We start from the raw sequence: 14,354 nt of genomic DNA, 5'->3' as shown, positions 1-14,354 counted from the left end.
GTTCAATTCACACTCCCTGCGAGATGTGAAGATGGCATATGAGATCTGCTGCTCGCTAGGGCCATACGTGTCTGCAGACACAATCTTGGGGGCAAGTAGTACCACTCATCCTATCCTGTAGAAAATGGTTAGGAAGAGCTCTTAATTTAGTAGTTGAGTCGCCGACAACGGTGACTTCTTAACTCTTAAGCCTTAGTTAACACACCTAACTTTGGCTAGGTTGGTCAGGTGGTGATATATATATATTATATTTATTTTACTTCTTAGCCCTCATGGTATGGTCAATATGCTCTAGTCACGTCGTGGTCTCGCCCCTGTTGACAGATCATCTGGAGTGCACCAGCTATATAGGTCTCTACCTCGCTGGCAACTCTAGTAGCACAAGCAGACTTACGTGGCAATAACCACGAAGCCAGCAATGCTAACAGGTGGAACCAAGATGTAAATCATCTGCATGCATTTGTTTCCCAAAATCCTTCTATTCTGTCCCTTCCCACCTCCAACGGTGGGATTCAGCTATATATATATCTGACAGGTAAGTTTCATGAACAAAATGATATTGTTATGATACAATAAAGTTTGTTCATACTTACCTGGCAGATATATATAATTAAGTACCCACCCACCTCCCCTCAGGGGACAGTGGAAATAAAAATTATGAATAGAAAATGGGAATGGTTCCTGATACCCGCCTCCCAGCGGCGGGAATGGGTACTAACCACCTGGCCGACCACTGTGTGTGCCGGAAGTTTTTGAATTTCTGTCGGACTTCAGAAAATACAGCTATATATATATCTGCCAGGTAAGTATGAACAAACTTTATTGTATCATAACAATATCATTTTGTTTACATTTGGTAATCTAAACCATTTTCGAGGACTTGATGATATCAATGATGGCTATATAATTCCCCAAGTCATAATCTGGCCATAGAATTGTCAGCATAAAGTGCTTACTGTACTTTTAAATTAAATACAGAGCATTATTCTTTACTATTACCAGTAGTAGTACAGAATACTGATATATATGCTGTTTGTGCCAAACTGTTTCTATTTGTCCTACAAGCACAATTCATGCAAGTTATACAAAACAGGTCCAATTATTGCCCCAATTAAATTTCTTAAAGCATTTTACTGTATGGAAAACATTCAGTTTCTTGAAATGAAAATGTCAAGTACTGTACTGAAGTATTTTCAGTATATTACAAACTTTTAAATTAGCTTATATGAACCATAATTGGAACTCTAGAATTACAATACACATTACATCTCTGTATGATAGAGGTTGAAAATAGAAATTTCCAAACCAGTTGCCAGACTTTATCAAAACATAGTAGCTAACCAGCTTCTGAAATTTTGATGATATGTATTCAAAAGTCTAAAAATAGCAATCTCAATCAGAAGTTCTGGGAAAATACATAAAAGTAACCACAGCAGTTGTGATATAAATACAGCACTTAAAAATAGGGAAAAAACATCAACAGATCCATATTCCCCCCTCGTAGAGAGTCTCCTTGTGATGCATAATTTTTAATTGGCTGGAAGAAAAATAATGGAGTATATGATTACAACTTAAGTGGTTATCAAAACAAATTAAATCCTGGAAGTGTCAGAAAATGCATTCGTTTCAAACGTGTGTGTGCTAATCTACTTCCAAACAAAGTATAATTAATACTACAGATTCATATACACTTTTCTTTCAGCAATGGAAACCATTGCTTTACAAAAACCCTATTCCAGAGCCTTATCATTTACACTCTTAACGAACTGGAATAACTGGTCTTTTCATGCATTTCTTTGCAGAACATTTATCTTTAGATATAGGTACCTTACACCCCAAAGCCATCCAGTGAATTAAACTTTTGCCATTGTACCTCAACCATCTTGCTGATCATCACACTAACTCCTGGTGCATATCCATTCCTCAACTCTTAAACCATCCAGATTACAGTGACATCATGAAGCCAGTCCCAAATTGAAAATCAAAGAAATAACTGCCTACTTTTCCTTGAGTGTTCTGATATGCAATGTCAAGCATATAAATAGGCATAATATATGTATCACTGGAAAGGAAATTTTATGCCCTTTCAAGCTACAAAATATTTATAAATATGTAATACTTTTTAAAATATTTTTTTTATGAAAAGTAACTTTTTCCTAGGTAAAGTGATCTCACTATAACCATATAATTTTGTTGTAGTATTTAATCTTTAAATATAAAGTATAATAAAAAAAAGTGCAATTATTTTACATGTAACTGAGACCTAAACCAGCATTCGATCAAGAAGAAGAAATCTACAGTAGGTGATAGAAAAACTATTTCTAAGCTCATAAGTGGTAATCCAGAATGGACTGCATTTTACCACTATATACTACACACACACACACACATACATGAACACCAACTTCGAATATTCAAAGGAAAATTACCGTTGAACCAACCGTTGAACCAAAGCCAAATGAAAATCCACCGCTACAAGGTTGAGCAGGTACTGCATTTGGCTGCAAGGAAACAAAATAAAAATAATGAAATACTGAACAAATAAAAATAATGAGCTGATTTATATATACAAACACACTCTTCAAATACTCAGTAAACTTATATACAAATTTACTTGTACTATATACAAACACCCACTTTAGAAGTTTAGTAAAACATGTGCAGATACGTATATGTATACACAAACATCCACCTTAGACTCAATTATAACTATTCAAAGGAATTCAGGTATTCAGTAAAACATGCCTTTCTAAATGTATATACACACACTCACTTGAGATACTCAATAAATCTTAAGCCTATAATTATACAGTACACATACACGAACACCAACTTCGAATATTCAAAGGAAAATTACCATTGAGCCAAATGACAATCCATCCCGCATTATTGATGGCTGTATTGGCGGTGGTGGTGGTGCTGCCCCCTGCAAGAAAGGACTTGACTCAATAAATTTGGCATGTTAATGAATGTCACTGAATGGATGAAAGCAACATTTGGCTGTTTTATCTAGAAAATACTTGGGAGTTTAATCCTAGGGATTGTTCCTAGAAATGCTACAATTAAGAGCTAACAAATGTATAAGATTAGAATATTTAATATGATTACGCAAGGTATGCAAAGCAATTTAGGTGTTCAGTAAAACTTACACCTTTCTAAATGTATATACAAACACTCGCTTGGAGATTATTCAATAAATCTTAGACATATAATTATACAATACACAAACACCAACTTTGAATATTCAAAGGAAATTTACCACTGAACCAAATTTAACACTACCACCACTAAAAAGTTGAGCAGGCATTGGTGGTGATGCCTGCAAGAAAACAGACATTGGTGGTGCTGCCTGCAAGAAAACAGACATTGGTGGTGCTGCCTGCAAGAAAACAAAGTAAAAATAATGAAAACGACCAGAAAAAAAATAATGACAAGACCAAGCAAAAGACACAACATCACAATTTTTGGGAGTGAATTGTATTTTTCCTAACTATACAAACCTGAGGTCCTTTACATAAGGAATTACTTTCGGCGTAGCTGGAATTACGGCCGTTAATTTCTTGAACAAGGTGGTTAGGCAGTAACTACCGTGTGGCAGGCTGCCCGGATGTAAACACCCCATTTTGCCTTTCAGCCCAGGTTCAGATTGAGGGACAGCATGAGGTGGGCATATGGTTTGTATGGAAAAATACAATTTACTTCCAAAAATTGTGATTTGTTCCTACATGATACACAAACCCTCGGTCCTTTACATAAGGAAGACTCACTGATAGGTGAGAGGAATATGAGTGAGCCTCTAAAACTGACTGGAGTTTTGCACTCCTGGTCGTAAGAGCGAGGAGTGCCCTGCCTCTGACAACTTTATCGGAGTATAGGAGCTGCATGACCAAGAGTCAGACTTCTGGGACTTTTCGAAATGAATGAGAATCGTAACTCATCTGAAAATGGGCTGTGAAGAATATTTAGACTCGGAGGCATTAATGCAAAGTTCTGGGAAGGGTTTGCATTGTTGCCAGTCTCCTTCCTCCCCTTGCTAGAGGAGTGAGCAGGATTGCTTCTATGATTCTGATAAGAAACATAGAAAGGAAGCTCTATGTGTAAGCTTACTGCATCAAACACCCGACCAGCCAGTGTAAGTTCGAGTCCTATCCTCACCCCAAAAGAAGAGGACTGGAAGGATGAGGTGGGCATGGTCTAGGTATAATATACCTAGACCGTGGAGGTGGGGAAAGTGGAGAGGCCAGCCACTCTCGCATCCTTCTTACCTCTAGAACTGCACATCATAAGCGAGATGCAACTTGTCCTCTTGAAGGAGCCGGGTAAGCAAACACAACCTGCAAGCATCCACCACTGGTCCAAGGAAATGAGGTTCCAAGGACCTGTGGGCAGGCCCGAAGGAAAAGATAAATATGGTCGCAATGAGACCTTATCTATCTTCCTGTCAGACATATTCTTCGGTGATGAAATGTACCCATCCACTGGACTATCCAACTGCAGAGAAGTCTCTCACGGTCTCGTAATCCTCGGAGAAAGACGTGTCATCGGACACTTCTGCAATGGCAGTCCGCAGCGGATAAAGACACCGACCTTCCATGGTGGGTGTCGATCCTTTATGGGTAGAGCAACACGCCAATAGGACAAAGTAATGACTGATCTTGATCAACCAATACAAAGTCCACAGAGTAGCTCATGACGGTCTCAGACTCTTCAACAGCTGCCGCCTGACTGCGCTCAGTGTGAGCTGTCATGCATCCAAGACGTAGTCATATGACACTCGCCTTTTGCAGGGTTATGCCGAGAACAACCATACAAATCGTCTTGTTCGCCACTGATGTTGGGAGACGAGATGATGATTCTCTCAAGGCATGTGCACATCAGACAATAGTCAATTGCCTTCTAGAGACCGAGGTCCCTGATGGCAAGACAGAAGTTCTCATAGTAGTTGAATCTCCACTAAGGAGAAACAATACTATATGCTGGTGAAAGACTAAGGTGAATGCGGACCTACGTCTTCACAGTTGAATCGAGAGAAGTAAACTCTCAAGATTCTGAACACAGAAAAAGTCCCATCGATGACACCAATCAGTGAAGATGGCTTTAATCCCTGTTGTTTACGGAGGACTGAAAAAGATAAACCGCTATTTCATTGCTGTTTGGTGAGAAAGTCAGAGTTTGCAATGAAAGGGGAGCGTCTTTCAGTAATGAAAACATAGGGATTGTACTGCCTGAAGAACCGCTTCTGGTGGGCTGGATCAGGGAGGACATTTCTATTCACCTTGGAAGCAGAGCTGGCAGGGCGGGGAACAGGCGAAGTCTTCCATTATTCATTTACAATTCGGGGTGAACAAAGAATAATTGCACACCTTATGAAATACAAAACGAATTACAAAATGTATATTAGAAGAAAAACTCAGATTGTCTGAAGAATATCATTCTGCGTCATCGCAGCGGCAGGTGCGATAACGCGGAAGACTAGGCTACAGACTTCTGTTACCGTAAGGTAAACAGAAAGATGATAACAAGTCTAGTGAGATATCTCTGTCTGAAAATTCTCACAATGGCAAAAGGCAATGAAGGAGAGATGGTCATACACGTATGCAAGAATGCCAGCCAACCAGAGACCTAAGTCTGTGATTGCCGGGCAGAGATTCGAATCGGTTGTCAGCCTCGACAGAGACAATTCCATGCGACATATCTCGGAGAGCAAGCTGTACTGGCTGAGGCAGGCTGGCAGCGCCGTACACCGCTAGCTCTTGCTAAACTTATCGTCATCCTGAGTTGCCAGGTATTCCATTCCATGAAGGAATGCGTTCGGCTAGAACCATTGAGTGCAAAAACATACGCTCGAGCATTTGCATTTTCACCGAATTGGGAGGGAAGAAAACCCCCCTATTCAGTGAATGGAAATGCTGTGGTGCTATTGTAAACAATACCACTAGTATCTCAAAATCGAAATCGGTAACTCTTGGGAGGCCTGCAAGGCAGTCCCGAGTTGTAGGTCAATTAAGAGAAGATACTATTCATCTTGGTCACATACCCGTAGAATTAACTACAGTTATGTGCCTACTACTCGGAAAATTCAACTGATAACAGAAGCATGTTGCGAGAGAAATATACATAGTATATTTGTAGGTTCCTGTACATCGACCCCCAACCTAAATTCTCTTCCATTCGAGGAACATGAATAAGGACTGGAAGCAGACCTCCTTCATTCTCTAATGAAGAGAGAGAAGGTGAAGTTTTCCTGAAGGGAGACTTCTACGGTGATAACCGAAGACAATTAGTTCAAGCCGAACTGGATGTTCCCTATACAGTAGCACTGGAGAGGCATTCAAACTCTCAGTGGTATCCATCCTGAGTGGTTTGACGAATGTTCAGTAAGATCCTAGGATTAAACCATTCCTCTTATTCCCTTATATCATTCTGGTAGTATAACCAAGAAGTAAAGGGAAAAAAAGAGAGGAGGATTGACTGTTAATGCCCGTTCTTCTCTGTATCCTGGGGGTGACCGCATACTGAGGCGACGGACCGTCAGGTCCATCCAGGCCGAGCCCCTCCTGAGATATTCTTCCTTTAGCAACAGCACTTCCTTCAAATGCTAGAAATTCCAGGAATTTAATGGCTTAGCGAGACTCCAGAGTTCGTAATAACAATTGTCAGGAATGTCTGCCTCGACAGTGTGTTTGGAAATTACAGGAAAACCAAAGCACTCTTGAGATGCCAGAAATTCCAAGGAATTCAAGCATTCGGCGAGATTCCCGATTATTGTAGTAACAATTATCAGGAATTCTCGTCTCGCCCACTCTGGACTGTGGTCTCGCCCAAGTATTTGCAGATCATAGAAGACAAAAACACTTGGAGAGAGCTAGAAATTTTGAAGAATTTTAAGCACTCGGCGAAACCCCCTGAGTTTCGTCAGACGATGATCAGGTGGTGGTCTTCCTCGATTCCTGTAGAAATCGAGGAGGAATGGGCAAGATCCTTCCTCAACGACGTGGACGTACATCCGGTAGGACCTGAAGGTCCCTCCAGGAACACAGTCCCCCGACGCTGAATCCTATGGAGAGTGCTCTGCAGGATCCCTCCCACTCATCTCGCCCCTCCCGGCATAGCCATAGGAGGAGGGAATAGGGGAGGAAGACTGGACACTCTTACTCACCTTGCCAGCGGAACTAGCAGCCAGGAAGCGAGTCACGAGCAGCCATCAACCTGCGGTGATGGCCGCTCCGAGAGTCTAGGAAAAACTTTACTGTCTGGAGAAAACGTTTTCCTGAGGAGGGTTACGAAACTCGTACTGTAGGGGAAACGTCTGCCTTCACCGTGACTGTCGTCTGGGTGGAGCTGAGCGTGCATCTGACAGGAGAGAGCTGATACCATCCTCTGACGCGTCCCAGTCCTCGTCGAGGTTGAAACCTCTCAAGAGGACTGAAGGGGGAGCCCACACCGGTCTCTGCCTGCGCGGTCCAGCGGGACCGTCACGTGAATAGAGGTGATGGTCACTCTGTGAGTCTAGGAAAGCGTCATTGTCCTCGCCAGCCAACCCCCCCATTCTCCTCCATCCACTTGAGCGTATGATCTGTTCGGTCCCAAGACCAAACCAGGCTCATAGGCTCTCATGGCCGGACCGTAAGGAGCGCACTCCTCACGGTCACTTCCGTTCGCCTCTCCTCCCAGTGTAGCCCAAGGAGGTTAAAGGGACAGGTGAGGGAGACCTGACGCTCCTACCTTGCCTACCAGCAGAACCGGTAGGCTGGGAGGACTGCAGGCGATCGCCAACCCACGGTGGTGATCGAGCTGCAGGTCTAGACCAGCGGTGTCCTTGCGGAGAAGCGCTGGAATGAGGATGGCAGTGTCGTTCTCATGCTCAGGGGAGCTGCTCCCAGCCGTGTGAGCTGTTCGGTCCCGATGGGAGCGACGGTCTGGCGACTGGTAGCGTATTAACGCTCCTACCCTGCCTACCAGCAGAACCGGTAGGCTGGGAGGACTGCAGGCGATTGCCTGATAGCGTCCACTAACGCGGTGAGAGCGAGCACCATCCTCGTGACGCGCCATGGTCCCATAAGTAGCCGAAGCTGTTCCTGGAGACCGGGGGGACTTCTTCCCAGCCTTGCCACGTGAAAGGTCTGGTGGGACCGTCACGTCAACCCTGGGTAACGAACGGTTGCCGGTCTGGCGAGTCTCCTGAGCGACTCCTACCATCCTTCCGCTCTGTGCATGGGTCCTGACAGTGAGCGTACTCGGCTGTCTGGATCTTGGCTGCATGGTCACCCGTAGGTGACCGTACACTTGGTGATGCTCGCAGGCAAGCAGCCGAGACGGTTCCTGGTCTGGAGGTGGAAACTCTGGCGCCGGGAGCGGAGGTACCAGCGGTGGAGAGAACGTTTCCCCGAGGAGGGTTACAAAACTCTCGTAAGGCAGGCTAAGCATCTGCCACCACCAAGACTTGGTGGGGCTGAGCGTGTACCTGACTGGAGAGAGCCGATACCGTCCTCCAACTCGTCCAAGTCCTCGTCGAGGCCGAAACCTCTCGAGAGGACTGGATGGGGAGCCACCGGTCTCTGCGTGGACGGTCCCGCGGGACTGTCACGTCAACCCTGAGAACCGAGCAATCGCCACGAGAGCGATCACTGGCAAGGCACGAGTCACCTGAGCGACTCGCTCCTTTCTTCCACCCTGTGCCCGAGTCATGATGGTGAGCGGACTCAGCATCAACAACTCTGGATGCATGCGAATCTGAAGATTACGTGCACTCGGGGGCTCGCGAACGAGCGCCTGACACGGAACTAGTCTTAAGGGCGAACCTCTAGGACTAGCAGCAGAAGTGCAAACCGAAGTTTGTGCTTCTACGGTTCCCGACACACTAGGCCCTAGGGACGGCGTGATGGTTCAGACTCAACCACCTCCTCAGTTGAGGAGACAGACCCTTAGAAGTCCCATGACGGGACTTCTTAGTGGGGAAGACAACCTTCTCCTTCTACGGCAAAGAGCCTTAGGAGTCGAAGGGGTGGAGATTGATGAAAATATGATGATCTCGAAGAGGAGGATGATGACGCATGACGAGCTCTCTTCCTCTTCGATTCCTCCAAATTCTGCGAGACTTCTACCATCAGGAAAAGTTAAACATCACATGGCAGCGGCAAAAGCTTCGTCCAGTGACGTAACTCCAGGGTAGTACAGGCAGTTCCTCGGTTACGACGGGTTCGGCTTACGATGTTCCGAGGTTAAGGCGCTTTTCAATTATATTCATCAGAAATTATTTCCAGGGTTATGACGCCTACAATGCTGATCTGGCACAAGAAATATGACACCAAAAATGCAAAATAATCAATATTTGTAGGTTTTTTTTAATGAAAAATGCAATAAGAATGCAGTTTACATAGTTTATAGTGCACCCAAAGCATTAAAAGTAAGTTTTTCTTAGGAATTTTGACAATGTTCCGGCTTACAACGATTTTCGGCTTACAACGCATCTCAAGAACGGAACCCCCGTCGCAACCTGGGGACTGCCTGTAGTGGTAAATGAACATGATTACCACCCACTCAAGGATCAGTATCACAATATGCTATGAGTCACAGGTACAATTCCTAGGTTAGGATAACCAATACGAAGAGCTATCCAGCCAATACTGCTGTAAACACAATCACCACTGTTAGTCTGTAAAATAGAGAAAAAATGATTTAAAGTAATAAGGATATTCCTCTTGCATCCAAGGGCACCACCCTCCGAAGTGAGAGAAGATCCCCCAAACACCAACACCACACGGCCCCCCTTCTACCTTCATCCATAGAAAGTGAAAGGGTGAAGGAGAAGAGAAATTACCAGAAAAAACGAAACAAAGGACAAACCTCTGAAGTTCCCCTCAGTAATTCCCAAAGCATAAGTGTAAATTACGGATGAATACATGTCTCATTACAGGATCAAAATCACTCACGTTAAATACATGTCTTGTCCACATGTTAAATACATATCTTGTCCTCATGTTAAAGGGCAAAAGTATGTAAATAATAAGATGTTGGCATACCTTTGCCGCCGACTCTTAACACAAAGTAGAAAGGCGGCTATAAAGGCTATCACAAAAACTGGGTTTGTTTGTATATTAATTGAATTGAGTGAAATGACAAATTTTCTAAGACAATTTGTATTTTTCATAGCTACAAACCTGAGGTCGTAACAATAGGATAATTTCCAGCGCTTAGCTGGATCTGGTTAAAAACATGAAAGCAAGGAATCTTGTGATATCTGGCAACACGTGTAGATCAGGACCTACGACATCACGTCAGTCTTTCCCAACTCAGGATGTCTTAACACACAGAGGGGCGGTTAGAGGTGGGCAGTATAATGTTAAGACCTCAGGTTTGTAGCTATGAAAAATACAAAATGGTCTTAGAAAATTTGTCGTTTGTTCACACGCGAACAAACCTTCGGTCTTAACAATTGGATAAACTCATACTTGGAGAGAGGTACAAGACATCCTAGACCGGGTGGGTGCCTACCCACCAGTCCAGCTTCCAGAAGAAATGACTTCTGGAGAGGGACTGAAGCCTGTTGAGAAGGTAGATAAATTGATATCTAACTACTCAGACCCTGAGTGACGTACAATGATATATGGGAGAACCATTGTGTAGGGAACCAAAGAAAAACTTTGACTGTCCAATAGCAAACCAACACACCAGGGTTTGTACTACTCTCAACTCCTCCTTGCCAAGGAGTGGAGCATATGCTACCGAATAGAGGGTTTGACATTTGCATATTAAGCGCCCACACTATCAGTATGACTATCTCACTCATTGTATCAGACCAGTCCAGCGAATGACATGTCTATTCCTTAACCCGCCCAAACGAAGAAGGAAAGGTACAAGAGAAAGAAGGAACCAGCCAACTCACACATTCTCTCATCCACACAATCATCTTAGGTAAGATACAAAAGTGCCCCGTTAGGGGCAACTATGAGTTACACAATCTGTTGGGCAGCCACCACAGTGCCCAGGGAAAATGTGTCCCCAGATCTGTGGGCAACATCCTAAAGATAGAAAGAGGCGAACATGGACTGGTGTAACCAAGTACCAGCGCTCAGCACTATGTACAGCAAGTTCTTTTTCAAAACCAGAGAGGGACCAATACCCCTAACGTCATGCGCTCTAGCCTGCACAGAAGTGGTGGTGGAATCATCAAGAGACAAGTATGCCGGCTGATGGCTTCCCGTATCCAAAAAGAGATAGTATTACTATGGACCTCTTTCTTGTACGACCTGTGCTAACAAAAAGTCTGTGGCAGCCTGGTCTGAGGTGCTGAGTCCTTTTAAGATAGCAACGCAGGGCCCGGACAGGGCAAAACAAAAGCTCTTGAGCATCACCACCCACAAGTCATTCAGTGATGGAGTGGAAAATGAAGTGAACCTGTCATTGTGCACAGAGGGATTTTGGGTCTTGGCCACGAATTCTGGTACAAGCCTGCCAGCTTCGTCAGCTTAGCGGCGCATGTGCTTTCCCAGCCAACCTTTGTTTCGCACAGCCAGCCATGTTCTTATCCCTTTAAGAATTATCTCAACGATTTAAGCAAAGTAACGTAAGTCTTGAAAGTTTAACGTAAATAATATCAATCTCGATACTAGTATCTATCATTCTGCCAGAGAAATTAACGTAATTCATCTTGAATAAGAAATTAGAATTTCGTGTTGTAAATCGCCTCCGCGTTTACAGAAAATCAGCTGATTCGCCATCGCTGATAGCACCGCGCTCTCCTAGCCTCACCACGAGTTTCACCTAGCATCGCTCACTCGCTCGCTGAGCGAAGGTTTCATTTCCTTTCGTACTTAACGTAACCTCATTTACAAATGTTTGCTAACATTCCATCTTCAAATCCTTACCGTCATTTTCACTTGTCACAGGGACCTAGTATCCTTACGTAAAGTTAACGTAAATCTTCAAAGAGTAAATCACAAGAATTGTTAATGCAAAACGCGTCGTTGTAAATTTCATATGTAAACGCAAATAATTTCATAAGCGCAAGCCGCTACCAGTAACGTAAACATCGTTCATCGCTAGCGCGGTATCGTTTTCATAAACCTTATCCAAAGCAATTCTTTCATTACACGTTAACGTAAGTAAATCATTTAACACAAGTTGCGTCATATTAAAACTAAAAGTATTAGTTCAATTAAATACAAGGGAGTTCATCATATATCATTTTCACCCTCTCAGAGAGAGAGAGAGAGAGAGAACCTATTATTCACGAAGCCAAGAGTACTACGTCCATTACTTATACGCATGCAGAATTATCATTATTTTAGTCTCATGTGTCTTTCATTTACACTGAGCGTGATACGTACGCGCCTGTGTCCATTGCAGTTTTGCAAGCATTTATTTAATTTATCGAGTACTTCAGCAAAGGACTGAGCATTTTCAAATTACCATTACCTGTCGTTGCCCGAGCGGTCTTTTCATTTCTGTATCCCAAAAGACTTGCGTATACTGCAAGCACAAACCGCACAGTGTGCCACTGCAACCTTCATTACTTCCATCAAGGAAGTCATTACCAGTCTAGGACTGGCCACCACCAGTGCATGTCAGGCCTTACCATTTTACAGTGCCACTAATTCTTGACACTGTCCATCGACTGGCTGCTGCAGTACTCCCACCTTTTACTTTCTCTCCTCCACCATTACACTCTGCCCCCGAACAGAGTGCCATTTCATTTCAGTATACTTGAGTATACTGCATTTAGTGTCGTCCGACGGGACACACCAGCACGCTACCAGTGCTCCAAAGGGAACGTCTCCCGAAGTGCCGCAATACCAGCACTACTAGTGCTGTCCAAGGAACGCCTCCATAAGTGCTCATTGCACCTGTACAGGCCGTACAGGTAGCTCTTTACCTGCGTGTCCGTCCTTACGGAACGCCCAATTCATTAGTGTGTCCATGTACAAGGGTCAGTGATCCTTCGGAACACTCAACAAGGGAACGCCTCACGAAGTGCTGCAATACCAGGCCTAAGTGCTGTCAAAAGGAAAGCCTCCTGAAGTGCCGTGCACCTGTACCGACGTGCAGGTAGCCCTTTACCTGCGTGTCCGTCCTACGGAACGCCCATTCATTAGAGTATCCACCATTTCGGATTACTCAACCAAGGAACGCCTCCATAAGTGCCATGCACCTGTATTGGACTTACAGGTTGCCCATTCCAGCGTCTCCCAAGTGAGGAACGCCCTTAAGCACACACTATTTGATTTTCCGCCTCATCAGAAGGTGCCATTCCAGAAGTGCCACCAACTTACGAGACACTTCCCAAGTGCCACAGAGCACCCAGTCTTTTCAGACTTTTTCTCTACCACGTCGCAGAACCCATTTCCAAGTGAGTGCCACATTACACGGTAGGCACTCCCATTTCATTCAGTACCCTTCCTGGCCATTATTTTCAACTCTGTCCGAGCCTCTACTGCAGCCTAAGGGAAAAGTCTTCCCCTGCTTCCCGCGACTTCTTTGTCATAGAGCTAGAGAAGCTCCTAACCCTTATAACTCTGGGGAAGGAGGCCGGTTACACTGGACCAACACTTGACCAGTGGATGAAGGCGCAGCAGGATGCTGCGCGCCTGCAAAGCAAGGAGTCATCGAAATTCTACTTCCTCCAGGAAGTGCGTCCACCAACAGTCTCCCCCGTTACCAAGGAGGGAGATTGATCATTCACAGTTCCATTGCAAAACCTGCAACGTACTAGGGCACTCCACGAATTGGCCTAGGTGCCCTAGCAAGCCACCAGCAGCGGACAATGTCCATTTTCCACAAGGCTCAGCCTTCCAAAAGAGACAGGAGCCTCTGTCTCCCATTACCAAGGGCCCGATGAGAGGTATTGCACCTCCGGTACCCGTCACAGGTCCAGTCGACCTCAACACTGCCAGTGCCACTTGGCAGCACTGAGCAGTACCCAGCTCCATCCAGCCTGGACGTAGAGCCACCACAGAACTTGACCTCTGCGCCTGGCCCCAAGCTAGCGCCGGCGCCTAACCTTATCAAGGATCCTCCTACAGGAGATCCTCCAACAGGAGATCCTCCAACAGGCATGGAGCTTACCGCAGCCCATGGCCAATCCCAAGTCCATGAGTCTACTTCCACATCACCTCTGTCGCCCGAGGATGAACCTCCAGCAGACCTCACCTTTACGCCTCCTCGGGACAACCAGGAACTGCCCGACCAGGAGTCAGTCTGGAGTCTTACCCTTACGACGGCTGTCGCAGCAGCCGGAGTGAGGGCCTCCCCTGCAGTAGGTTCCACCTCTACGACGGTTGCTGCAGATACCGAAGTAGGGTGTTCTCCTGCAATCCCTCAGGCTACCACTGCCTCTGCTCCTGACGGCGTTTCTG

The 14,354-nt window shown here is 45.0% G+C and overlaps 2 protein-coding genes across 2 annotated transcripts in view; one reads left to right on the top strand and one right to left on the bottom strand.

The window, feature by feature from the left end:
- Positions 1–14,354, top strand: part of LOC135226400 (von Willebrand factor A domain-containing protein 5A-like) — a 442,225-nt gene that overhangs the window by 60,534 nt on the left and 367,337 nt on the right. The gene's annotated exons all lie outside the window — the stretch shown is intronic.
- Positions 1–14,354, bottom strand: part of LOC135226404 (von Willebrand factor A domain-containing protein 5A-like) — a 192,592-nt gene that overhangs the window by 7,275 nt on the left and 170,963 nt on the right. The window contains exons 18-19 of the mRNA XM_064265923.1: positions 2,858–2,926; positions 2,430–2,501 (exon numbers count right to left, since the gene is read on the bottom strand). Of these exons, the coding sequence (XP_064121993.1) occupies positions 2,430–2,501; positions 2,858–2,926 (141 nt within the window). The remainder of the gene's footprint in view (positions 1–2,429; positions 2,502–2,857; positions 2,927–14,354) is intronic.

The sequence above is a fragment of the Macrobrachium nipponense genome, chromosome 14 (genome assembly GCF_015104395.2).
Source record: "Macrobrachium nipponense isolate FS-2020 chromosome 14, ASM1510439v2, whole genome shotgun sequence".
NCBI lineage: Eukaryota > Metazoa > Arthropoda > Malacostraca > Decapoda > Palaemonidae > Macrobrachium > Macrobrachium nipponense.
This window is presented reverse-complemented; position numbering and strand designations above follow the sequence as displayed.